The 26,984-nt window shown below is 35.6% G+C and overlaps 1 protein-coding gene and 1 long non-coding RNA gene across 3 annotated transcripts in view; one reads left to right on the top strand and one right to left on the bottom strand.

Moving 5' to 3' along the window:
- The window catches only part of LOC140251292 (uncharacterized), a 113,435-nt gene that overhangs the window by 85,916 nt on the left and 535 nt on the right, over positions 1-26,984 (bottom strand). The window contains exons 2-3 of one of the 2 annotated variants that reach the window (XR_011903397.1): positions 17,221-17,366; positions 13,508-13,887 (exon numbers count right to left, since the gene is read on the bottom strand). This is a non-coding gene — a long non-coding RNA (uncharacterized lncRNA). Of the gene's footprint in view, positions 1-13,507; positions 13,888-17,220; positions 17,367-26,984 lie in introns of those variants that run through there. The other variant, XR_011903396.1, reaches the window with a different exon arrangement.
- Positions 336-26,075, top strand: ANXA10 (annexin A10). Its single transcript, XM_072334864.1, has 12 exons — positions 336-353; positions 9,846-9,927; positions 12,305-12,399; positions 15,023-15,136; positions 16,819-16,909; positions 17,509-17,588; positions 20,352-20,405; positions 20,545-20,638; positions 22,000-22,095; positions 22,680-22,738; positions 24,728-24,850; positions 26,007-26,075. The coding sequence occupies exons 1-12, from the start codon at positions 336-338 to the stop codon at positions 26,073-26,075; spliced, it is 975 nt and encodes a 324-aa protein (XP_072190965.1).

The following is a 26,984-nucleotide window of genomic DNA, read 5'->3' as shown; positions in this document are numbered from 1 at the left end:
TGAATTCTGATTCTTAAAATCAACACAGCAGAACAGAGGGCGTTGTGCTAATGGCTCTATTTACTTATGCTACAATCATATTTATTCACATATGATTAATAACTAAGTACACAATGAACCCAGAAAACCTGAGGACATGCAGTACCAAGCAGTTCTCCTGCTCCATTGTTACCTTGGAGCCCAAAGTACTTGTTAGCAGTTTGATTGGATGGTTTCTCTTTATTCTCTGTAAAGCAATAGGAGTTAACTATAACAATTCAGTTCACTAAACTGTTAGCTTTATTTTAGGAAAGTTACTATTTTGATCTCAACAGAACCTGAAGGCTTGTATCACAATGTATTGTGGAGATTACGTGAGTATAATTCTCTAAAGTTTTTTCTACAGTTTTATTGCTTCTGATTTGCTGACACATGTTGGAACTTCTTTTCCTCCACCAATAAAAATCAATCTTGTAAAGTTAATTTCTTTGTAATTTGTGTCTAGTTCTGGTGTTACTGACAGTACACAAAATGTGTCTGAAATGAAAAGTATGTAGAATTATCAGTTCACATTACCTCGTTGTGAGTCTGTATTTGTGATCTCCTATATTTGCACTAAAAAGTTGAATGAGGTACAAAATGATATACTGCAACCAAATTATACAAAAAGTGAGTTGTTCAGATGAGATCATTACAAGGTGTATAAAACCACCAGTATTTCGGTGGGTTTCAATTTTCACTGTCTCTATAATTGCAAAAAGCAACTAACTTTATCACTCATAAGCATTTGGTTTGGTTCACAATGTGAAAAATACTTTAAAGCTAACAAGAGATACCTGTAAGAGCACTACAGCACATTAATCACAGTAATATATGAGATGAATATATGAGTTCATTTGAACTCTTCAAGAAAATTAAAGTTCATGCTGCCGTTTTAATGCCTCATTCTGAAAGCTACCATTAGTTATTATTTTCTGACAGCCAAGCATAAAATTGTTTTTTGCACCTGGGATACTGATAATTATGTTCAATAAGGACTTTCATGTTCTTGCATTAATTATTAATAGGAATAATGAGTCGTTCTCTCGCATGCTTTTTGCATATGCATTCTCAATAAATTTATTGATCAATGCAGCGTTTTCTCAAGAACAGACAATTTTTATCCTTATTTTATTTGAAAGCCTAATTGCCTTAATTATTCCAATCTCACCAGCAAAATATTTCTTCCTATAAAACTGTATCGAAGGTATTTGTTTTTCAATAGAGCTAGATACTGAATGGGTTTTACTGATGTGTTTGGTCATCTACAACATTCCACTGTTAATTAAGCCAATTAATAACCAAAAAAGGAATTTCTTCTTTCCCATTCTCTCTTTTTATAAGTGACAATTAGACTATTTCTGACAATTAAGCAAGACAAGTAGAATTACTCTATCTGAAAAATGAAATAGATGCATTTCAGTTAAAGTTTCATCTCATTTCATCTACTGTTTTATCAAGACCAACTGTGTTTTAAGGATTGACATTCCACCTTCAAATGATATGCTGCTTGTTATTAAAGGTAATGAATGGTAATTTATAGGATGCATTTTCACTTTTAATTCATTACAATTAGTAAATCGTATTTGCAAGATAAAACATTGTAACAGTCTGGTAGCATTGTCAGAAAATCCGATAGATTTTTATTTTTAACTGTGTGGGATGACTATTCCAGTTATTTTAGGCTTCATTTGATATAATCATTCTGCATTAGTTCAGCCCATATGACTGACTTAGGTAGATAGGGAACTTAAGTTCCTAAGCTGATTCTCTGAATTTCACCAAAATACCTCAAAATAAATGGTGAGAATACCATGCCTATTCCACCCACTTCTAAATATATAAAGACACAATTCATTAGCCCTTTTTTACTCAATTTCAGAAAGAAAATAGGCAACCAAATGTAGACAATGTGACATAACTCCATCTCACAAAATATAACAAAATCTGAGTACAGACTTTCTCTGAAAATAAATAAATAAAAAAAAAGTATTTTAGTGGATCCTCAGGATAAGTTCTTACTCTTTATTTCCATTTCCCCAGTGTGTTGTCAGCTGGGAAGGGAGAGCAACTGCAGGAGATTTGTATGAAATAGCTCATCAGTTCCCATACAGTCCAGCAAACTGCTGCTGGGGAGAAAAGTACAGGGAGTTGTAGTGCAGAGTCCAAGCAAGCCCCCTCCCCTGGATGTTTACTTGTTCCTTAAAATGAAGTCAGTTTTGGAATAACAAACACATGAGATTCAGCAACAAAACAGCAGAACATCACTCTTCTGAGAGCATGAGCAAATCACAAGCAAAAAAAAGCAGGATCTACAAAGGATGGAGTGGTGGGGCTGTCACATTAATTTCTCGTCTATACTCATTAAGAACAACCTTAGATTGAAAGTAAGTCATAATAGTATGTCTAAGGTATTTTTCTAAGAATTCTAATAAGTTAATGTGCCATTGATTTAGAAATGCAAAAAAAACAAACAAACCAAAAAACAAAAAAGAAATTAGTAGTACTTAAAATATACTTGATTTTTTTTAAGATTATCTTACTGTTTATGTGGTAAATATATTTGCATATGCTGTATATGGAATACCAGATAGAATGGAGTCAAGCTAGATTAAGAATAAGATGTAGATAATCTTTACAGCAGCAATTCTGACAGATTGAGCAGCACTGTGCGAATTCATTACCAAAGATTACATACAGGAAACGGCCCCCCACAATACAATTAAAACTACCAGAAACTTGATAATAAGACATTTGTGTCCTCTCTAAAATACAAATACAAGAAAAGATGGGATGCTTTGGAGAAAGACTGCACTTTCTAAATTTAAATGTCTCTCCCATTTCTGTCTCACATTTAATCCCAACAAAGTGTAACACACATGATAAACTCTTAGAATAAGCCAAAATTATTCATGAACATTTTTTAAATAATAAAGCTGCACACAAAGGACATCACTGCAAAAGTATAGCTATCACACAGCATGTAATTAGCTATTGAAGTATGCATTTTATTTTAGTAGATATTCCCCAAGGGAAACATTCAGACTAAGGAATCTGACTTTGACTGTTTGCTATCAGCAGAATGACTAAATGAATAAATATTATTAGAAGGTTGTTCATACATTAGATTGCTTTTTCCATCACAAGACTGAATTCCCTGAACTTTACATATCATATATTGATAAAAGCAGCCTCAATTTTAATGGATACTTCTGTTGAACTGTTTATGGCTTTAACTTCCTTGTACAGAAGGAAGGTAGAGTTCAAGTACAATTTTTCAGCCTTAATAAATATCTTAAAGTTCCTTTTCCGTCTTTTCTCCATTTTTATTAATTCCACCAATACTGCAGAACCTGTACTGATAGCACAGTTCTTTTGCAATCAGTTCTTTTCGAAAGGTAAATGCACATACGCAAGCAAACACAGATATTTATAAAGTGCCCAAGTGGACCACAGCAAGATATGACGATATTTTGAGGTCAAAAAGAAGACTGATAGGATAGAGCCTTAACTCTCTGTGTATTGTGGGGAGCCATTTCCTGTACGTAATCTTCAATAACGAAGTTGCACAGTGCTGCTCAATCTGTTAGAATTGCTGCTGTAAACGTTATCTACATCTCATTCTTAGTCTAGCTTGTCTCCATCCTATCCTTGAAGTTAAAACCACTGAATCACCTCTGGAGACTTGTTTGTCTTACTGTTATGAGCATGGATACTTTCTGGGAAAGGAATAAAAAAAAATAAAAAAAAAAATTAAAAAAAAGATATTTTCTTCCTTCTAGGTAATAGATATGCTTTGCATTAGGATACTGTGGAAGAAAGACAATATGAAAACAGCTTCTCCACAGCATCTGGACCAAAGTAAAATATAAAATGGCCAGATTGCTTTTATGAATTAACCAGAACTCTGCTCAGTTTCCCCCCCGAGAAGCATTTTCTTTCTGATGACGAGCCATGGCATGCTGAACACCACATCTGCAAAGACTGTTTCAGAAAATGGAGCTCATGTAACGCAGCATGTTAGAACTCAGATATCAACACTAAACTAGTGTTTTAGACTGTCGTTTTTCCACATTATTTCAGTGAACTGCTCCAGATATCTTCTCCCTGCTTTCTTCAGAAAATTTGGCTACCTTATAACCATCCCTCTACATGTCCTTACCCGTAACTTCAAACTTGTTAGCACATTTCTGTAGTATTTGGCAGTTGAATGACAATCCTTTCTGAAAATGTGTGAGATTACTGCTCAATGGAAGCAAGAACCAATTTGCTCTTCTATTTAAAAAACAAATGGCAGGTAGAACTCAAATGCCATTTATGTCATTGGCTTACCATCAGTCAAACAGTACATACACAAAGTTAAGACAGCCAGAACAAAACATCTGCTACTTAGCCAGTGGCTGACTTGGAAAGGATCCGGATAGATCGCATCCTTGTCCTTGTGCAAAGAATACTAAATGATCCAAAAAACATTCCAGCTCTTCTTAACTTACAAAAACACTTCTGGTACTTCAGAATTCACTGTTCTGCTTTACTTCTGTGAGTAAGCCCAAAAACACTGTATTTAAAGGAAATAAATTCAGTGAAGAAAATAAATTATTTCAGGTTTCTCTTTTGACATCATTGAGAAAACCACAAAATCACTGCTGCAGCTCTAACTTTAACATGGAATACAATTTCTGCTCACTGTAAATAGCAATATAATTCTCATTTAAGTGTGAAATCATGACAGTGTGAACATGAATCCTAGATCATTTATTTTTGTCCCACGTTTCGCCCTCTTGTCGATTTTATCACTTACCCATTCATTTTTAGCACCTATGTCAACCAATATTTTTTTCACATCTGTGAACCTCTAAATTACTTTCATTTGGCAGCCATAGGACATACTCAGACATATTAAACCCAGGCCTGGTTTGCAGTGCAGTGCCCCGAGTGACCAGAAGGGGTGGAGTCAGGATCCACCTTTCATCACTCTCTTTTGAGGGCTGGCAGCTGCGGGAGCAGTATCTGTCTGGACTGACACTGCACTTCACTCAAGCAGTCACCTATTGTTGGAAGGGGTGACCAAATTTTCTTTCTTTACTGTTCCACAGTGTCTGTATCCCATTTAAAGGTGCTGTCCTCACGCTCTTTTGCTATATAGTAGGAATACCACAACAGGGAATAATTCAGTAATCTTCAGTGACCATTTTAAGGTGAACAGAAGAAAAATCATGAGATCACGTTATTAATTTTTCTCTGCTTTTCAGGAGTCGTGGGAAAGAAAACATATAATGATGTATAAGCAATGCTGTCAGAGTTCAAAGGTCCCCAAGTGTGTTTTTTTCAGACACTCTACATGTGAGAACATAATGTTTAACATGAAATTTATCTGTTCAAAATTGAATCCCACAGGACTTATGATTTAACTACATGAAATATAGAAAAAATAATAATACAAATCAAGGTTATACTTACAAGAACACAGCTACTGCAATAGTTTCATAGCCCTGTGATTCATATTACCACAGTCTGTAACGTATTCCTACAACACTGAGCTTCATGAGCATATCCCCCCCCCCTTACTCATCTCCTTAGAGCATTTCTCCGTTATATGGATTTATTGGTCAATCACAGCTGACTTCAATGAAAACGTATGAACTGAAGCAACAGTAGGTGTAACCTTACTCAGGTGTTAAGTCAACCCTAAAAATGCCCTGCTTCAAAACAGGGCAGTAGAAATATTCTAACCATAGATAATGGAAGCAAACAATTAATACCCTTGTAGCTACCCACTCTCTGTTCAACATTCAGACTGTTCTAACTTCATCCAGTAAACAAAAGCCTCTACTACCCTGCCCTTTCAGTCTGCATTGTGATGGTCCTCATGGTTATATAAGCATAACCAAGCATGCTTAGACATACAAATCCTTCCTACTAACTAATTTGGGAAGCATAGTATCGCACCATAGGGCACCAAACTATGGAAACAGACTGGCAGCTTTTCCAAGGTGGTCTTTGTAACCTCGTGTGCTTTTGAACTAGTAGGAGATTGCAATAAAGCTTTACTAAGCAAAATGCCTGCCACAGCGTTCTAGCTTCTGTCTCAGTACAGATCACTGCAATCAGAATTTGTCAGCAACTAAAAACTGTGCAGTCTCTCCCATGCTTTCACTCTCCACGTGACACTGTGCCAAAGGACAGGAGAAGAGTCGCTTCCCCAGAAAAATCAACCTCTTGGATTTCCATATTGCTTTTGAAGCAGGTTTTCTTCCTTTTTACTTGCTGTGCAATGTCTTGTCACCATGGAGTAATACTGCCACTATTACCTCTGAACTACAGCATTAAGGCTCTGTCCTCTTTGACAAGGGTACAGATATCCTGCACAGGATTTACTTCAGGGAGGCACTGACGTGTCTCTGTTTTTCAAAAATCAATCTTTGTCTCCACTGAACTGTCTGTCAGCATATTACCTGGGCTTTGCCTTGTACAGTAAATTAACACACAGCTTGCTGGAATTCTTTGATCCAGAGCAGAAAACAAATGGTTACAGCACACAGCAAGAAGTGGGCTGTTACTGCATAATCATACTGAAATGAGACCAGAGTTTTCTATAAGGTTTGGTTCTGATCCATCATTCAATGAAAAATCAATAAAAACAGGTGAAATAATGTTTGGTAAGTTTAATAATCTCCTGAAGGAGATGAACTAGGGAAGACTCTGCCAACTTGGCAAAAACTGAAATTATGGAAGTAGTCGCAAGATAAAATGGGCATAGGTTGTGATGGAATCAGTTTTCTTATGGGTCAGACTGCATACACAACACAAAATAGCGGAGTACTTTCTTCAAGGTACATTGCAAAATAGCTCCATAAGCTACGCCAACAGCAAGAAATCAAAATGCAGAAATTCCTTCTGAGGATTCTGATGCATAAACTGTAAAACCTCAGTCTTACTCAGGAGAACTGTTACATACTGGCAGAGCACTGAATCAGGTGGGAAAGCACTCTGAAAAGATGAGGTACACTGAAAATCCTCATCAGGAGTAACAGTGGCGCAATTGTTTTAGGTGGGATGGATGACAGAGTCAATTTCAATGTGTACAATACAGAAAAATTCTAAATCAATTTTAATTTGTTTAAAAGTAATGAACAGGATGAAGGTTCTTCCCCTCAAGGGGAACTTTTATATTTAATTTGATTCTACTTTAAAGCATTGTGACTTCAATAAAATCCTTGTTAGGAGACAGGTCTTTACAAGATTACGTTTAATCTGCTAATGGTAAAACCTCAAACAATGAGGTGGTGAATGCTTCTTAAAAGAAGTGTTCAGCAGCTCTGCTGAACCATAAGAGAATGGAGTCCATTCAAATATCTATTATTTTGCCTGAATGACTTACTACAAGAACTGCGTTCTGGGAATAAAAACCATAAAAGCCTGAAAATCTGTATATTTGGAACTACTTTTGTTATAATCGATCCCTCCATTATAGTTTTGCAAATATTCATTGATATGATGCCTTTTTTCATTTTGACAGTTTCATGAATAAAGACACATTCAAATATGTAGTTCCAAGGACTACATGGGAACCCACTGTTACAGCACTCAGTCAATTAGTTGTGATTATTAATGCTGAAAATATTGTTTACTTTGTAACACCACAAACCTGACTTTGTGAAAGGACATACTCTGAGATAACCAGTCTTTCTGGATACTGAAGCTGTTCACAGCTGTTGCCAAAATGAAGAGCCAGTACTGTTATTTTAAATTAGGCTTGGATAAATACAATCACCTGCCAGATTTTCCCTCCTCCTGCCATCCTTCTGACCAGCAAGTGCAGTGACATGTCCAGAGAGCACTTAAACAGGATGTCAGATATGCTCATCCTTCCTACCATAGTTTTATACTCTAAACTAAGTCTTTGAATCTAGTATCTGTTACTCAGATTCCATACACAACCTATCATTCTTTATTATTATTCTCATCAGAAAAGTTTCTGTTTTGTCAGTCCTGGCATAATATTTGGTAACAGTTTGGTTTTGGACTTATTTGCTCTTTCTCAAGATTGATGAGCTATTCTAGTGGCTCAGACACCCTGAGAGGCATGAATTACAGAGGCAGAAATCTAAATTCCATTTTTCTAACTCAGAGCATATATCAACACGCATTTTTTGATTCCGCATTCTAACAGTGTCTTCTAGCAGTTCTTTCTACAATGATTTTGTTTATCAGTAAGTTTCAGGGTGGCTTGTCAAGCTGCATTACCTATCAGCCACAGAGTTCATGCATTTCTGCCTCCTGGGACAGTTATCTTTGACTCTCAGCATTACTTGATATGCTAGCAAAGGAAAAGAAAAAATAATCACCTCAACTAGCACCTCGTGTCCCATGTGGCCAAAGAGCATTCAAATTCCACACTCCTACAAACAGCACGTGTCTAGAAGACTTCTGGAGAACAACATTTGAAGAGCACATGTAAGGAAACAAAGTCATGAGAATAATTTCCAAGGCTAATCTTTAACAACAGATATGTTACACAACCAGTGAAACCCAAGATACAGGGACTGAAGGGGAAGATAGCATGGAAAATAGTTAGAGGATAAGTCTGAAATTCATTTTAGGTACAACGTTAAGCATCACCTTAAAGTAACTCCTTCAAAATCTTAAATTTCTGATGACACATTCTTTTCCTCACTTGGCCACCAACAATTCGTTTGCTCACACATTTATTTGCTTGCTAGATCTAACTAATATAAAGTAGTGACCAAATAGATCAATACATTTTCTTTCTCTTCAAACATAGCTACTTCTTGCTTGTTGCTTTTTAAATCCTTCGATAAAATTGCAAGCCAAGGAAGCATGTCATTAGTGGCCAAACCTTAAACCAGCAAGTGTATGTTATTACTGCTGAAGGCACCATAGACAAAAGGTTTCAAGTGTACGTAAAGTGAGAAAATAAAACAAGAGTAAATAATGTAATTAGTAGACCTCCTAATTCTAAGAGGTGTTTGTATAAATAACATCATTTGTATTTGTGAATTTTATCCAATTTTCTACTGAAATAAACATTTCAAGTTATCAAGTTTGTATTAATCAGATGTATTTAGAAGAGGAATCATCATAAAAGACAACTGTTATGCAGGGCGAGTCTGAAAAGTCAGGTATAACCCTCAGAGGAGCTGAAGGGGTTAAGTGAGGTACAGAGCAAAGCAGCACTGAACCTCGGTTACTGTCATCTATATGCAGATCTGCGATTCTATTAAAATGCGGAAATCAATTCTATTTACTATTCATGGATTTGGCAAAATATGAAATATTGTATGAAACAAAGTATTGCTGGGAATGAACTGAAAACAATTTAATCAGTTAAAAAGCAACCAAAAAAATAATGTTGACTTCTACACAGCATGTCAGAAAGATACCTCACACTTCATCCCAACATCATTTCTTTTAAAATTGCTGGCTTTGTAAGCAACCTCATTATTTTCTCACCAGTCCTTTCAAAATAGAAATACCAAGAGAATTTGAAGAGTGCCAGGGATAACACAGATTAACTTCAAAAGACAGAAGAATATTTTCAGAAAAAGTTTGAGAAACAGAAACAAAACTGTGGTTACTTTTTAAAAAGACCAAATACATTAATAACGTATTTTTTTTCTTCTAGCCTAGCTGAAACATGCTCTGGCTTCCCAAGGTTTGTGATAAGTCCTTTCCTGTATGTTAACATACTTTTCTCCGTAAGGCAAAAGTTTTAATCTTACATGACTGTTGATACTCACTTGAATCAAACATGGAGTTAAAAAATATAAAGCCTCGCAATTAAAGATTTCTTTCTCCTTTAGCAGATACAAGGAACAATTTTTCCAGCTCCAGATTTTAACCCTATCATGGATGCTCAGTTGCTAGGAGGAGCCCTACAGGGAATTAGTAAGTATCTTGGCATATTCCAACACATCTTTTATTACATAATTATGTAAAATAAATGTATATATACTCATAGTAATAAAAACATCAATACATATGTGTTGATTCTTCAAGGTATCACAGTAAGATTCACAGGTGATATCCAAACAAATCATGTATTTGCATTCGTAGGAGCTCAGATCTAATTAAAATTAATCTTAAATGTATGTCAACACTAATAATAACAAATGCTTTCCATGAGAAAATAAGAAAAATAAAATAGAATATTATGTTGTCACCATAATGAAGGTCAAAACTGGGTTCATTTTTAGATGTAACCCCAACATTTGCAACAAGCAGAGATCGCGATGTCCTATTAAGTTAACACTCATCAAGAAATAAAAATGAATGGAACAGAAATTTTTAAAGTACTGATTATCTTTTCCTCTGGAGTAAATTTTGCTTTCAGTCTTTAAATAAAAATGTGCTCACCAAAACATTTCTCTCTGTTCCAAGTCTGTTTGCAGCGGAACACTTAGTACTGCTCAAGGTTCAAAGGATGATTTTTTTTAATTATCCCATAAAACATTTTCCTCACATTAAGATTGTTGCTTGTATCAGAAGTTTTTATCTCCTGAGATTTTCACAAGTGTGTATAGCACCAAACCTTGCACCCTGTTCAGTTTCTTTAATGGAAAAGTGAGGTCTCAGTCTTAATGCTAATCGCAACACCATGAAGTGGATATTATTAAGAACAACATGAAGGATCTTTCCTAAGTTCATTACGAATGAAGTTTCATTTAAATATTTTGCTAGACTTCAACTAGCATTTTCAATGCAATGTTGTTAACGTGACCATACAAAAATAATTCTCTTCATTTACTACTGTAAACACACATGCGGTCACCCTACTTTGAAGTCTGCCTGGCAAACAACATAGAACAAAGTTCTAGTCTCAGAAGAGAGTTGGCAAAGTATGATGCTTAGCTTACAACAGTTTAGGTCTTCTCAATCTTTGCAAGTACTGACATCCCCATGTTCTGCACACAACATTCATTCTCTTGAGGAGGTTTAGTCACATGTTATCCCACTAAAAGTGGTGGTATTATAAAAAAAAAAAAACAAGTGAAGCTATTTAGGCATTTAACATTTCTTGAATCTTCCTCAGTTTTGCTGTAGAGACTGTATAAGCTGTACTGAATCTTAATAATAATTATCTTCCAAAAAGTAAAGGAAAACCCTTACTCAGAGTCTCAGTAATACATCCATTTTGTGAGTTTCATGGAAATGAATCAAACTGATGTGAAATCACTGTAGCACAAGAAGCTGTTGTAATTATAGCTAGATGGACTGCAAGACAGAGAACAAAACTTACTGCATAATGAGCAAACACAGATTTCATCTGCAAACTTATTAAAAACTTTAAATTGTATCCAGTGTCCAATTACATCTGTGTCAAAATGGAACCTACCACCCATAGATCATATGACAAAATCTGCCTAACAAAGCTGAAAAAAATACAGAATTTATATCCATAACACATCTATATGTGCATGTAGAACAGTGATTTGTAGAGGCATCAGAGTATCTTTCTCTATTCAAATGCTTGCTGATCTCCATGCTTTCTGGCCAATCTTCTCTCTAAGTGTAATAAAGCAAACTGATTTACACTTGCAGACATGTTTCTGCTGCAATGACATTAAAATGCTGAACCAAAAAAAAACAAAAGCCATCTTACGGGATGGAAAAAATTCAAAAATGATCAAATATTTTTCAGAACATGTTAATCATTATCTTCTTTTTCCTAAGCAGTTAATACTGATGGGTTATGGGTGTTTGCCTGTAAGCTCCAGGTATCCCTCAACAAGTTGCACTCAGAAACTGATTTTTAAAATAAAATATTCTTTTAAACTTCATAATTTATTTTATATAGTTCCTTGGAAAATACATAGCTTTCAATTTTTCAACAAATGTTCTGACTGTAGTTTGTTGTTCCCATTTAAGAGGTCCCTAACCCTGAAATGACAATTCAATCAATACTGAGAAGGCATACAAGTCTGACCTCCTAGACTCAGCCACAATTTCCTTTATCGTGCCTAAATCTGAACAGATGAAAGCTGCGATCTGTTCTATTGCCGCCTTCAAATCCATTTCACTTGAGATAGATGGTGATGCATCCAATAATAACAGAGTATTTCACTAATTGCTGGTATTACACCACAAGGGAAAGGCACAAATGCAGAGCAAATATAATTGATTTGGTAAATACCGGTAGAATATTAATTTGTTGTTCTGTTTTTTTTTCAAGAAATTAAGTCAATACTCTTGAACAAAACAGCAACAATCAGAAGCCTAAATAATATCAACAATTTGCTAATTGAAAATCTGTGTTTATTTTCAGGTTGTGAAAAAGATGTGCTGATCGACATCCTAACACAGCGCTGCAATTCACAGCGGCTTATGATTGCTGAAGCATACAGAGACATGTATGGCAGGGTATGACAGAACCATGCTGTACTTTCCTTACTGCTGTCCCTCCTGTTTCCAGTATAGTTGGTCAGTCCTTCTCTCAGGTCAGAATTAATAACCCAGCAGACTGCTGAATGGCACCAGAAGACTGGCACACAACTCTGCTCATGTAGCTATTCACTCATCTGAAAGTTTCTAAATGTCATTTACACAGCAGAGCATCTGCCACAAAACAAGGAAGAAAAAAGAACGCACAAAGTTTTCTCTTCTATACGTTCATTCTATTTTTCTTTTGACCAAGCAAGAAATTTTGAAAGGGCTGATTTCTTCCTCTATTTTGGAGTGGTCGTTTTCAAGGTCTTGGAAAACACAGTAGGAGACTTACCGACCAAAATAGTTACAGAAGAGAAAAAAAAAGAATAATGCATTAAAACAAAACACACACACACAAGAAAACAAAAACCAGAGGTATTGCTATCCCTCATTAAAAACATGAGCTTGTTCAACCTATATTCCTCCTCAAGTACAAAGAACAGAGCACAGACTTCTAGTAGGCTGCTAATAATTTTTCACCATTTCTTTCCTTTGTTAATCTTACAAAATGTTTCTTTAACCTCTTCTCTAGAATGTTTCAACTACACCTATCATAAAAAAAGTACTTGGGGGCTCTTTTTTTTTTATTTTTAATTTCCTTCTCTGATACACAGAGAATGACCTAATGAAACCTAGAGGTATCATTAATGATGTGTTAGTAAAGAACTGCCAACTGTCCATCAGGAATGGAGTTAGGTCTGCCATTTCTCTGTGAGTAGAGAACAACTATTGATTTGCTTGCTAATTATCTACTCAGGTTTCCTTTTTAAATCCAGAGTAAAAGTATCACATACACTAATACGTAAATCCTTATGAAAACACATTATTGATAAATTTCTGCCTCCTTCAGCCACAGTCAATTAACCTAAATCCCTATCAAGCTAGAGATCACAAACCTAAAGACCTAAAACAACTAAAAAGAAAGCAAAAACAAACAAAACAAACAAACAAAAAAAACTTTCAGATTTTTTTTTTAAATATCACAAAAACAATGAATAGAAGAGAAAGGTAAGTAAATTCTTCTTACACTCCAGCAGCACACTCCACAAACAGTCTCAAAGTCAGGGACTCACTGTTGCACATATACCACAATTTCATTTAAGTTAATCCATTCTGTACTATGTGTACTTGATAGTAATAGCACATATCAGTTTTAATCCAGTACTGAGACAAAACAATAACGCTGAATTCTTCCCTTTGACTTGTGACAGTGGATATACTGAAGTAGATAATCCTGTTAGTGCTCCATGCAGTTTGATTTATCCCTCAAACCTTTGCTATCTCATAGCAGGAACTGCTGAGTGGGATTTATCTTGCTATGAATTGCTGCAGTTTACATTTCAGGAGATACTTCAGCACATAGCAGTCACAGCATTAATTTCAGTTCCATATGTTCAATATGGTAGCCACCATGGTCATTCCCTTGAAAAATGTAAAGCATGAGATATTAAAAGGAGAAATAGGCATTTAAAAAAAAAAAGAAAAAGAAAAAAAGATTCAACCAGTTGTAAGACTAAGATATAAACAAAGGCTTTGAAACTTTTTACAATTAGACTTCAAGAATTTAGTACAACAGTGTCAATGCGGGAAGCACTAATACTGACAACTTAGGGCTGCCTTTTCTTATTTTTCAATACTTCAATCCCCTTAATTCTAATTGTAGGGATAATTTTTAAATAGTACCTATCTGTATCACAAGCCCATCTTCCTGAAGGCACGATTTTTTAAATGAAATATCTTAATGAATAAATTACTATTCGATGTGTGATTCGATGGTTTTCAAATGCATCTAATGCGTATGTAGTGAATACTGTGTGTTTCTTCCTCACAAAACCAATTTTTAATCTGTATTCGTCCTCCTTCATTCCCAGTCTAGCAACTAATTTAATTATGTTAAGATATGCATCAAAAGTACAGGCCTGAAAAAAAAAAAAAAAAAAAGCCTCTCCAATAAATTAAGTTTATATATTGGGAATCATTTCTGGTACTCCTACAATTTCAGACTTAGGTCAGAGCCTATCTGACAGCTGCCAGTACTGTATGAGAAGCACAAAGCCTTCCAGTAATCCAGAGCAGGTATTTTTATCTACTGGGATGAGATTTTAAGAATGACTTTTCAAATTAATCACCTAGCAAATAACCCAGAAAAGCATCAGGAAATTGCCTGTCTGTTACAGGTTTTAACTTCTGTGGGCTGAGCTCTTGCAGATTCAGATGGGGAATCTGCTATGGGAAGCTGCAAATGCTCTTGCTGTGGTAGTCAGGTTTCCAAGCCCTGAAGGAGCAGTTGCATTTGAACCCCTAAATTTTCTTCCGTGTTCTAATGAATCAAAAAACAACAAGCCTATATAGTCTACTTCCTTCTGTGTCTACTGCTATCTCACAAGTATGATTAAAAGGAGTAGGTTCTATTTTGAAAGATATATGTTGCCTAATATTAGGTAGACTTCATCTCAGACAGTTCATCTTCATTCCTTTACTGAGAAAACTGCTAATATTTGTACGCTGTTTTTCATGAAATGTGACTGTTGAAATAATCCTATGTATTTTTGTTAAGGATTTGATGACAGACCTAAAGGAGAATCTCTCTCATCACTTCAAAGAAGTCATGGTTGGGCTAATGTATCCACCTGCATACTATGATGCCCATGAGCTTTGGCATGCACTGAAGGTATTGGCCTAATTAACAGCTACTCAGACACATGGTCACTGCTTATATTACTTAATATATGATAAAGTGATTTCTTATATATTTAAATGCTTGATAAACTGATAGAAAGATGCTTCATAGTACACTGACATATGAGTATATATGAGCGCTACACTAAGTTTATTTAACTGGTATGCTAAAGCCAAAAAATAGTAACCTAGCTATGTAACAAATACACTGTGGTAAACTGGGTAAAATAAAAAATACGTTTAGCAGCAAATGTAAGGCTCTGGTCTTGTGAACATTTATGCATGTTACTAACATACATTCAAAGTGAACTGACTGCCTATTTAAAATAAAAAACTTCATTTTCTTCCCAGGATCTGAGCCAGTGTTCTTTAAACAACCAAATTAAAACACATAAGAAATTTTTTTGAAATGTTTTTTTTTCAAACATCATGCAATTAAAAGGTGAAATCCAGTGCTATGTAGCCATATTGAAACCAAAAGCACAAATTGGTTCAAATTGGATCAAAAAGGACTTGAAAAATTCTTAGAAAACAAGTCTGCTCTTGGCTATTAAAAATAATAATTCTTTACAAATTCTTTCTCAGGACATTCCTAAATTGCCAAATCCTGTAAGATGGGAAGGCATACCCCAGACTGTCAGTTTTCCTTTACTTTCCATAAATACTGGCAACTGCCCACTATCACAAGTAAGACACAGATTATGTGGCTCTGAGCAAAAACCTGAGCCTGAGCAAAAACCTGAGCAAAAAAACAGCAAAAATCGTTATCCTGTGTCCCACAGACAGGGAAACCAATATACTCTTTACAACTACTGATATACTCTTTAAATTACAGTCGGCATTAAAAGAACTGTTAAGTATCATTCATACCATTGGAAGTATGACTTTTATCAACATTATGGCTAAGATGGCAAAGTCCCGTTTTATCTGAATGTGGTTTTAAGTTAAATTTCGCGGTACTCTCTCTCAATCTGAATTCACATGGCTGAAGTAAAGACCATGCTTCAATGTCTCCAGGCTCAGGCTCAAAGCCACATTCTCCCATTATCCCACATGTAGAATACTTATCAACAATACACATCTGCATACAGAAAGCTGCAGTGTATCTTATGTCAACTCAAGCTCAGAAAATTACTTAGAAACCTGATAGAAAATACAATGGCTTGCAGCAATATCTGAGTGGCAATGATGCTTCCCTGAACTATCAAGTTCTACGGTAGACATTACAGACAATAACATTCCCAAACAAATAAATAAGAAAAGAAAAAAAGACAAGAACACTATATAACACTGGTGTTCTTACCCACTTCAGACTGGCTTGAACACTTGCGGGCACATATACTCAATCTTTGTGTCTGATTTCACTCAGTAACTCCTAAATTCTTATTCAAGCTCTAAAATTCTCCCCATTGTGTTTCTGTCAACATCAGTATTGCTTCCTTCCCTACTTATTAACACATATTCTGAAATTTGAAGTAAATAGGAGCTTATTTACTGTACAGGTTTCGACTATTAGCTTGAAGTCAACTTCTGTTTAAACGTGTATGTTATGCAAAGGCACACCAGACACTGCTCCAGAAGAAACTGTTATTCTTTTGTTACTTCTAATAAAGCATTTCTTTCTTCTGAATGCTGTGGTTCCTAATGATTTCATATTTACTTCCTTCTACACAGGGAGTAAACACAGAAGAAAAGTGCCTAATTGACATATTAGCCTCAAGATCAAATATGGAGATATTCCAGATGAAAGAAGCCTACTTAACACGTAATGTATTTTATAAGTGTACAACAGCAGCTCTACTATGTGTATTAGGCTGGATGTGTTAGCATGAGTGAAAGAACTAAATTACAAACATGACTTCTCAGCATGGTTTCCTTCCTCTTCCTCCCTTTTCATAATTATACTTCAAAAGCTGAAGCAAAATGAATATATTTTGGAGATGTACTGCTGCCTGTTAAATTTAATTAGCTGGCAACCACATTTAGGGATTTCCATAAACTTTTGCACACATTTTTCTGAAGTACATCGACTGTTTTTCTCAAAAAGTGCTTATTCGGGCTGAATATTCAACTCACCTTCCTTGAGGGGTGCTTCTGAGTATCCCCGAATCACGCAGCTGCTGCCAGGCACAGGCAGGAGGATGGGCAAGCTGGTGCAGTGGCTGAGGCCCTGGCAGGGTGGATCCCCTCTGTGTTTAGGTCTGCAGAACCTGCATGAGTTCCTGTGGAATAATTTTTAATACCTTTAGAAAGCGAGTGTCTATTTGCACCCCATGCGTTTACCCTTTGTTTGCTTACTCTCATGAACAGTATTCAAAGCACATTCGTTTTATACTTAGGTTACATTTTTTTGTTTCAATCTAGAATACAACAATGATCTTCAACAAGATATCGATTCTGAGACTTCAGGTCACTTCAGAGACACTCTCATGAACCTTGCTCAGGTACTGTAAAAACAATAAGCAGTACGATACACATAAAAAAAAATTAGAGTGACTTTTGATATTATTCAGGAAGTCTTAAATGTAAAGTTAACTGCAGCTAAAGTTAGCTCAATACAACTGCACTTTTGTACAAGAGAGTGGAAATAGTTGAAGAGGAAGAGAGCTGGAATTCTTTTGTCTACTTTGACTTTCACTTCACTTTTCAGATGGGTGCAAAGATCAACATTTTATTAGAAAGGCCCTGGATATACAACTGCTGACCCTCTGCTCAACCTGTTTCATTCCAAAAGGAGTCTGCTTTCATGTACAAATTAGATTTTCATTTTTAAAGGTCTGTTTTCCTTGTTCTTAGAATGGACAGCTCATCATCCAGTCTAGGCAGTATGTGAAAACGCAGACATATCCATATGTATGCAAAAGAAAGTACCAAGCAGTTCCTTGTTTTAAATGTTCTTTTCACTACTCTTTATGTTAAATCACCGTATGCAAGCATGCAGCCAAAAGAATTACAATCACACAGCAACTCTGACACAGCACTGCCAAGCTGCAGTACTACACTACAGCACTGTAATGGTTTTCCTGAGATCACCAATTCCCATTCTCACTGTAGTCACTACACTCATTATCTTTAACGTGTATTGCAAACCAGAGTAGCAATAATGACAAAACCAATGCCAGCAACGTGAATTGCATTTACATTCCCATATATGTTTGTCTGTTTGGCGAAAGCGGTTTTTAATAAGACATGAAATGACATTAAGCCTCACTGAGGCACACACAGTAAGAGCACGTTTCAAAGACAGAAAGTATAAAAGGAGAATATTTTATCTAATGTTGGAGAGTTTTTCCCCTAATAATGAAAATTCTTCCATGCTTAAAAAGTGAAGAGCTATGATGTAGGCAACTTCACCTCTTACCTTTACCAAAGCCATGAGAAATTTTTACTTGCTAAGAGAATAACTTTAAAATAAATAACGACAGACTAACTTGTTGCTCTTTATTTTCTATATGCATACAGACACCCAATATCAACAACTTCCTAGTTAACGAAGTCTAACTGCTATTTGTTTCAAGACAAAGAATGGTTGTAGGAAATTCCAGTTTTACTAACCTGTACTGTTCATCTTTGAAGACTGCCAACTGAATCATCCATGTCTGGACAGGGTCATATATTAAGTCATTGTCTAATATTAAGTCTTATATTAAGTCATAATTTCATTGGTTCTAGTGCTACATAACTTACAGAAAATTATTCCATAGCAACATTTCCAATGTATCCTCAGGTTGTCGGGGGGTTTTTTGGAAACACACTGCTTTGATTTCTAGTAAATCTGTGGACTGATGACACACACATCTGATCACAAACAGTAGTCAGTACATTTATCCACACATGGATAACAAGCTATTCAATTGCTTTAGCATAGTAATTGTGGTTTTGATGTGCACACCAAGGCAGATTAGAATCTACAGAAATCTGCTACCAATGAAGATATACCAGCAAAATTCTCCGGATAAAATGGTTCTGAAATAGTTTTTCCTAAATAAATTTTAAAAGTTACAACTTCAGGTTAGTCAACGTTCTTGTATGATACAAAGAGAAGATTTTTTTATTGTTCATTGTGCATGAACTGAAATATAATCATCTTCTAGAATTTAAAAAACAATTATGCATAGTGTGGGATTCACCAGCTAAACTGGGCCAAGATTAGTCACTATTAATAGTTATTGGAGGTAGTGGGCACTTACCTTATATGGAGTAGCATGCATCTTACTGCCCACTTGTCTTTTTTTTCCCCCTGCACCCACGTCACTTTACGTGGTCATTCCAACATGATTTCCTTCGGGTAATTTATCTTGCTAGTAGGAATTTTGCTCTTAACTATGTAAAATTCTTACAATTCAATTCAAATACAAATGAATATTTTAAACAGGAAAGCACTACAAATCGGTCATCCCAAGAGTTGACAGATGATGCACAATTTTAATCCTCACCGTCACATGCATAATAAAACAATTTTAAATTCTAAAATAAGTTGCTTCAAACACGTATTATTGAGGCAGTGACTGCATACAGCTTTAGACTGTTTAAGAGTCTGCAACCACGGCTGATATATTTCCTGAAAGGCAATTATGGTTAAAAAAGCAATCCATGAATTTGTGTGCTGTTTTCTTTGTCTAACAGCTATGTAATTCAGATCATAGTGTGTTTACTAAAACACATCATCTTGATTTATGTAACTGAAAAGCTATTAAATATATGGGAGTGTTTTAAGTGTTCTTCTTTGGTTTAGATAGCAAAGTTGTCAATTTTCTAGACTTGGATCTTTATTTCAGACAGTGATTAGAAGCAGGCAAAGAATCAATGTTATCTGATGTGTTTGTTCCTACAGTTTGTGCACGGAGAAAGGATTCTCCTGGCAATACACATACTGATACGAAATAAGCAGCCAATAGCAAATGCTACCTTTATGCCTGCTTTTCTCTCATAGTCATGTATTAGCACTCATAGCACTGAGGGGGGGAGGGAAATGCCATTTAAAATCAGACTAATAACAGGATGGGTTTATGGGGCAAGTCCATCCACTTCCTCTCATAACAGTTTGCCATTTCAGAGTTCATCTGTTCAGAAGACATGAAGCCGTAAATGAAAATTTGAGAAGTTGCAAATTCAACTATTTATTATATTGATCCAAGGTTAAAAAACTGTGCGGTATCTCAAGAATGAAACATAACATCTATTTTTTTTGTTCCCCCCTCCTCCAGGGAACAAGAATGGAAGGATATGCAGATCCTTCTACAGCTGCTCAGGATGCAATGGTAAGTACAGGCAGACATAGGCATCTCTCACAAAAATAAATAAATAAACAAATAAATAATTTTTAAAAAAGCTAATGCTGAAAAGCAATTCAGAACTATTTAAAATCTTTTGCATTTTTTTCTTTTTCTGGTATAACAGATTCTATGGGAAGCCTGTCAGCAGAAAACAGGCGAACACAAAAACATGCTGCAAATGATACTGTGCAACAGGAGTTACCAGCAGTTGTGGATGGGTAATCCAGTGGTTCAGCTCTTTGACCAAACAGTGTAAAGGAAAAATCTGACTTGCTTTTAAGATCAAGTTTTATATATCAAGCTCAACAAATAGCAGAATATTAACCTGAACCATAACACCCAGAATCTCATTGATGTTAATGGGACTTTGGAATTAATGCAAAACAACTTTGCCTGATGACTACAGACTACAGCAGATAGAACAGAGACTTCAGCTTAATAAGAGAGAGAAGGATGCATAACCAAAGAAAGGCATAGGCTATGACTACACTGAGTGTACACACAATGAGACAGATTTTTTTATGAACTATTTCCTATGTTTTCCTTCACAGCTCTAATCTATGATTGAAAACACTCTGCGAGAGGCAGTAGGGGCATTTTCAGAGAGTGTTTCTATACCAAAACAACTGCATACACTGCGGCATTGAAGCAAGAATATGAAAGTTTCAAAGATGTTTTGAAGGGGGGACTTCTAGAGTCCACATCTGCTCTCTCTTAAATATATACACACACAGAAACATAATCGCATGTTTTTATTTAAAACTAGATAATCATGCATAATTACAGATTGGAAGAAAAAAAGGAAGTGAAATTCTCCACCGTAGTTCAGAAATTTGTCTGCTTGATGAAGTTTGAGGTGTCTTTTGCTCTGCTGTGGAAAAAAGTCTGCATCGTGACAAGCTTATCATTGTGCAGGCAGTTACATTTCTTCTGCCAACTTCCAACAGTAGCTTAGAACTACTTTGCTGTCATGAATCAAACAAATAGTTCTGTCACAACCTCTGTAATGGTGGTGATCAGGGGATTAACATAACTTAATGTAGTTCCCTGCAAGTTTTGTAGTAGGCAGCAAACTGAAAACTTTCCTGCTTTCCTAAGGCTCACGGAAGCATGCACTGTACTTTTGTGTATGTAAGTCCAGATAATGCCCATACCTGGATAGTGACATGTTAGGCATGTCATGTGATGGCTTCTCATTACCTATGTTCATTACCTATGAACATCTGGCCAGCTTTAGCCAAGCTGAACATGGAACGTGTCTTACTGACATGACGTTCTTACAAGTTTTACAAAGAGAGATTGCAGGAGTATTTATTAGAGCCTCCTGTGAAAAAGAGACTTATGTGTGCTATCATTTTAAACCGTATACCAGAAAGTCTATAGAGAATGCCCCAGAAGCCAGGTTTCAGACTACTCATTGAGATTCCTTAAGTTTATATCATGCAAATAATATAAACACTGCAAAAAAAATACATCAGAAAAAATGCAGCCTAGGGTTATGGTAAGGAGGGTGGGAAATGAGAGGAAAATTGATCACTTGTAATGAACCAGAATAAAGTGAGATTTCTTTTCCTCCAAGTTTTCCAGGAGTTCCAAAATATCTCTGGGCAAGACCTAGTAGATGCCATCAACGACTGTTATGATGGATATTTTCAAGAACTACTGGTTGCAATAGGTATATAAAAACATTATTTTATACTTCATATTTAGATGACACATCAAACATAGAATTTTGTTTTTCTGATACTCTCCTCCACTTTCCTATGTTGTTTGATTAAAAGTTCAGAGATCATTAGAAAAAGAAATTTGAACAGAACTTCAGTTACATGTTCGCATAAACCTGAAAATGAATATGTGCAGCAGCAGATTCTGAGCAAGTGGTACTATTACCTGTTCTTTATTTGATACCATATTTGATGTGATCAGTGATGGATGCATTAGCAACTGGTTCCACACACCTTAAATCAATCATTTGTAAATTTTTGGGGACTTCAATGCTATGCAAACAACTTCTAAGCTTTAGGTGCTGACTTACGGATTAATAACATTTCTACATACGTGCCACATGAGAGCGTTCCCTGATTTTTAGTAAGCCCTTCTATGTAATGAGTGCTTAACCAAAATAAGTCCTAGACTTTTATAACCGACACCATGGCTGTGAAAACTGGTACCCTAGTTTTAAGTTGAGTTGTGGATAGCACTACCTAAACTAAGAAAAGCACAATTACGTATTTACCTGTAGTAACATCTCTTTCCTAGTTCTCTGTGTCCGTGACAAGCCTTCATACTTCGCTTACAGACTTCATAATGCAATCCATGTAAGTAGATATTCTTCTTCACATATCACAAAACATAGCTTCCCGTTTTTGTTTGCTTGCTTACTCTTAAACAAAGAGCTACAAATCAATCAGCTCAATCTTGGAGATGGGATGGTGTGCTTTGAAACTTTTGACAACTGAATACATTTCAAAGCAGCAGTATCTACACAACAGAACATAACAGAACTTAACATTAATAATTTCAATACTCTGATTCCTTTAAAGAGATCTGTCTGGTAAAGAAAAGAAAAAAATGTTTTTAACTGAATGCTTTTACTTTCCTTGGCTGCAGCTCCACCTACTGTTCAGAACTGAATGTGCACTTTTTGTATTACACATTTTTTTCCCTCTCAGGATTTAATAAATATAGCAAATAATTAAATTATAAATTTAGTGTCACTTGAAAACAAATGGTCATACTTCCTTGTGTGGTTCTATGTACATTTACAGGTTCCTTTACCTTTGCATATAAATAATATCATGTTAAATCATGTGAATGCCAAGAAGAATGGATGTAAATGCAAAGAAACACCTACAAATTATTTCTACAAGAAGCCAGTGAAGGCATTTCCTTTGTTTTTCATTCATTACTGAAAATTATTTTTTACGTAACATAAAATCTTAAGTTCAATCTCTTATGTATAATCTTTAAAGTATAATCTTCTAAATGTCATCTATAGAAGATTGTCATGTGTAGCCATGGGTAAAATATTAAGAATCATTTTAGAACAGGAATGGCAAAAGATTAAATTCAAGACAAAACCATAGAGCAAAACTACTCAGCAATGCTTCAGCAGAGCCCCAGTGTCCTCTTCCAAATGCTGCTGCTGCTCCTACTGTCACCTTTTTTAACTAAACCTGCAACAGGCGACAGTGAAGAAACAAGGAAAATCCTGTGGGTATTGGGAAAAGGGATAATTTGAATGGCCAAAAGAGGATTCTGGCACATAATATGAAAAAGGCTTTCCAAAAGTATCAGCTACCAGGAAAAATCAAAAGTCCTATGAAGACTGAATACAGATAACATGAGTGAAACATCCAGGTAACTAGAAAAAGTTTGGAAGGATTAAGAATAAATATCTGAATTGTTTCAATTAATATATTTCTCTATTTTCACAAACAGTTTCAATGAACACAATTCTTTTAATCAATGCAAGATTTAAATTGTGTCTACTCTCACTGTCAAACCATGTCCTGATTACAACGAAAACTTTTTACACATCCATTGCAGTACAAAACTCGCACTGGAACCTCATGTTTGAAATCACAGTCCATAAGGGTTTACAGCACAGCTTTCAATCTAGCCATCAAATGGTTATGGTTACCAAATTCTCCATATGTAACTTTATTATTATCACTTACTATTTGTGCTTTGGGTAAAGAGATTTCAATATGAAGGGACAGATCATAAAAATCCCCCATTTGGCTTCATACACCCCAAATAGGTCATCAGGATCTCAAAGCTGTCTTGATCACTTTAAGCACCACTGGACATCTTCATGCTCCACACAATTATAATAAAAATATTCGTTTAGAAACAGTTAAAACAGAACTGCAGAATCCAAGTTATGTACATTCTGAATCAATGATTAAAAATCACACTGAATTCACACCAGGGAAACAGACTGTGAAATAGATTATTGACTTCAGTATAGTCCAAACAAACCCCATAACAAGTCACAACAGCTAACTGTAGAAAAGGTTACCTACAACTACTGCCAAGTCTGTAACTTTCCTTCTGAAAGCTTCATTGCATAGTTAGAACAGCCATATGGAGAATATATCCTATTCATTAGTATGAATTCCATTATTCAGGCATGTGAAAACTGCAGAATAAAGCCTATGAAAACCCAGACATTTAAAATCTTAGGTATCTTTATGGATGGCCTGATTAATTATCTATTATGAAAAACTACAATAATCATACACAGGTGGCAATAGAGCAATATAAACTTGCCTAGTTTTCTCACATATCCTTCTCTTTTTTAGGATTTTGGCTTTCACAATAAAACAGTCATAAGGATTCTCATTGCCAGGAGTGAAATTGACTTGATGACTATACGACAACGATACAAAGAGAGATATGGGAAATCACTCTTTCACGATATTAAAGTAAGTTTTTAATCACTTTTACATGTCAGCACAGGCACTATTTGCAGAACCCTCTTAGAAAAATCCATTCAATCCCTATGGATTTAAAAAATATATATATATGTATATATATATATATGCACAATATACATTTTCAGCGCATCAGGCTTACCCAGGTAAATGAGCAGTAAATTCTCAAGCCCTCATGATTTTGTCTCTCCTCGGAGGAAAGAGAGGTATATAAAACAGCAGAACAGAAGCAGAATACTATGAGAAATATCTTTCATGAGATGTTTCTTACACTAATTGATACCATCTTTCGCACTGTTCTGCACGGTTAATACCAGATTCCTCTTCTCTTTGGTTTTATCCTCATGTTTATATTTCAGCCTTCAGAATAAGTCTCCCTCTAGTAGTATTCTTTCTCTGGGTCTTAAACTTTAGTACTGGTGAATACTACAAAAATGACTCTTACTAAGATACTTTGCATTTTTTTATGCTGCTATGTTCCAGCTGTGAGATGTGCAGTAGCTACAGGAAACTGCTCGTTATTCTTTGTTATTGACCTTAAGAAGCATTAAACAGAACTGACCAAATTTTCTGAAAGTAAATCATTATTAAGTGCCTAAGCAACCAAAGGCAAAGAGGCACATGAAATAAAGACCTGCCCCAGAATCCCTATGAAAACATTTCAGCATTTGAGAAAATCTTACAACTACACTCCAGCCCTTGCCACACACCGAGAGAAGAGCAATTGAAGTTGTGGTTTAACCCAGCAGCAGCTCAGCACCACCATTCACTTGCTGTACCCTCCCAGCTCCCAGGCAGGGGCTGCCACCCCCACCCTCCCACCAGCCACCTCCCCTCAGTTTTATAATGAATTTCACATGCTGTTATGCTGTATAAAATAGATCTCTGGCCAGTTTAGGTCAGAGCTGTTCCGGTTCTGTCCCCTCACAGCTTCTTGTGCTAGCCAACCTCAGAGGCAGGAAAGTACATGAAGCTGAAAAACTGAAATGTCCTTGGTTCTCAGCAAACATCTAAAACAATGTGCTATCTAAATGCTTTTCATTTAAAGACAAAACATGGCATTATACCAGAAAATATGAAGAACATCAGCTCTGTTCCAGCTGAAACCAGGACAGAAATACACTCACAGGATTTTTTTCTTTTGCAGCATTTTGCTTCAGGGCATTACGAGAGTGCTCTACTTGCTGTCTGTGCTGGTGATGCCGAAGATTATTAAGGAAGAAGATGATGGATTTTGAAGGCTGTATAAATCAATTTTAAGTGGAAATTAAAGCTACACACAGCAGATTGTAATTATAGGAGTTACCTAATCTACTCAAAAGATCAGAAAAATCTGCGCTTTGACAATTTTTTTTTTTTGACAAATTTGACAATTTGAAAACTTTTTTGAGACAATAAAACTGTAAGCAAACATTGTCAGGAACATGTTTTTACCCCTATTTCAGACTAATATTTCTGTTACTGTTATTATTGTAAATTAATAGAAGAATTGGTAAAAAGTACTTTACGTAAGCCCACATTAATGATTTAGTCTTGCAACACTCCAAAGCTGTAAGACAATGGGGTTGTTGATCATTTAATTCTATTGATGCCTGTTTTGAAGAAGAAGAAGAAAAAAATCACTGGAAGATGAGGCATTTCATGGCTTTTTGCATAGAACATCCATTCTAAAGTATTGTATTTTGAAATTCCATTGACACCTTTGTCATTTAATTCACTAAATGAATAAGGAGTGTTGGAAGTGCATTATGGTGTGAGTTCTGAGCTGGCTCAAAATGGCTGCCATTTCACTTCCAAAGGTTCAAAGATGCAGTGCTCCTCCGAGTATCAGCAAACAGTCGGAAGACATTTTGTGACAACTCATGCCAGAATGAATGAAGTGTAGAACAAAGTCATAACCCCAAGGATAAACAGAACACTTGCTTATAAAAATATTTTCAGTCTATCAGTTAAACATCCTAAGACATGTATTTGTGTCTCGTATAGGTCTGTTCCCACAAGAGATTTGTAAGTAAGGGAAAATGAGATATTACACTTCAGTAATATTCCAGTGCTGTTTTTGCCATTTGTTTTGCCTTGTTTTCCTACAGATTTTCCATCTTGACATAGACCTTTGCTTTGTTTA

This window comes from Excalfactoria chinensis, chromosome 4 (genome assembly GCF_039878825.1).
Source record: "Excalfactoria chinensis isolate bCotChi1 chromosome 4, bCotChi1.hap2, whole genome shotgun sequence".
Taxonomy (NCBI): domain Eukaryota; kingdom Metazoa; phylum Chordata; class Aves; order Galliformes; family Phasianidae; genus Excalfactoria; species Excalfactoria chinensis.
The sequence above is the reverse complement of the archived record's forward strand: the minus strand, read 5'-3'. Positions and strand labels throughout refer to the sequence as shown.

Excerpts from the sequence above, each read along its gene's own strand:
- ANXA10 (XM_072334864.1), top strand. Across the intron at positions 9,928-12,304 it reads AGGAGCCCTACAGGGAATTA|GTTGTGAAAAAGATGTGCTG; the intron begins GTAAGTATCTTG and ends GTTTATTTTCAG. Across the intron at positions 20,406-20,544 it reads CAGCTGCTCAGGATGCAATG|ATTCTATGGGAAGCCTGTCA; the intron begins GTAAGTACAGGC and ends CTGGTATAACAG.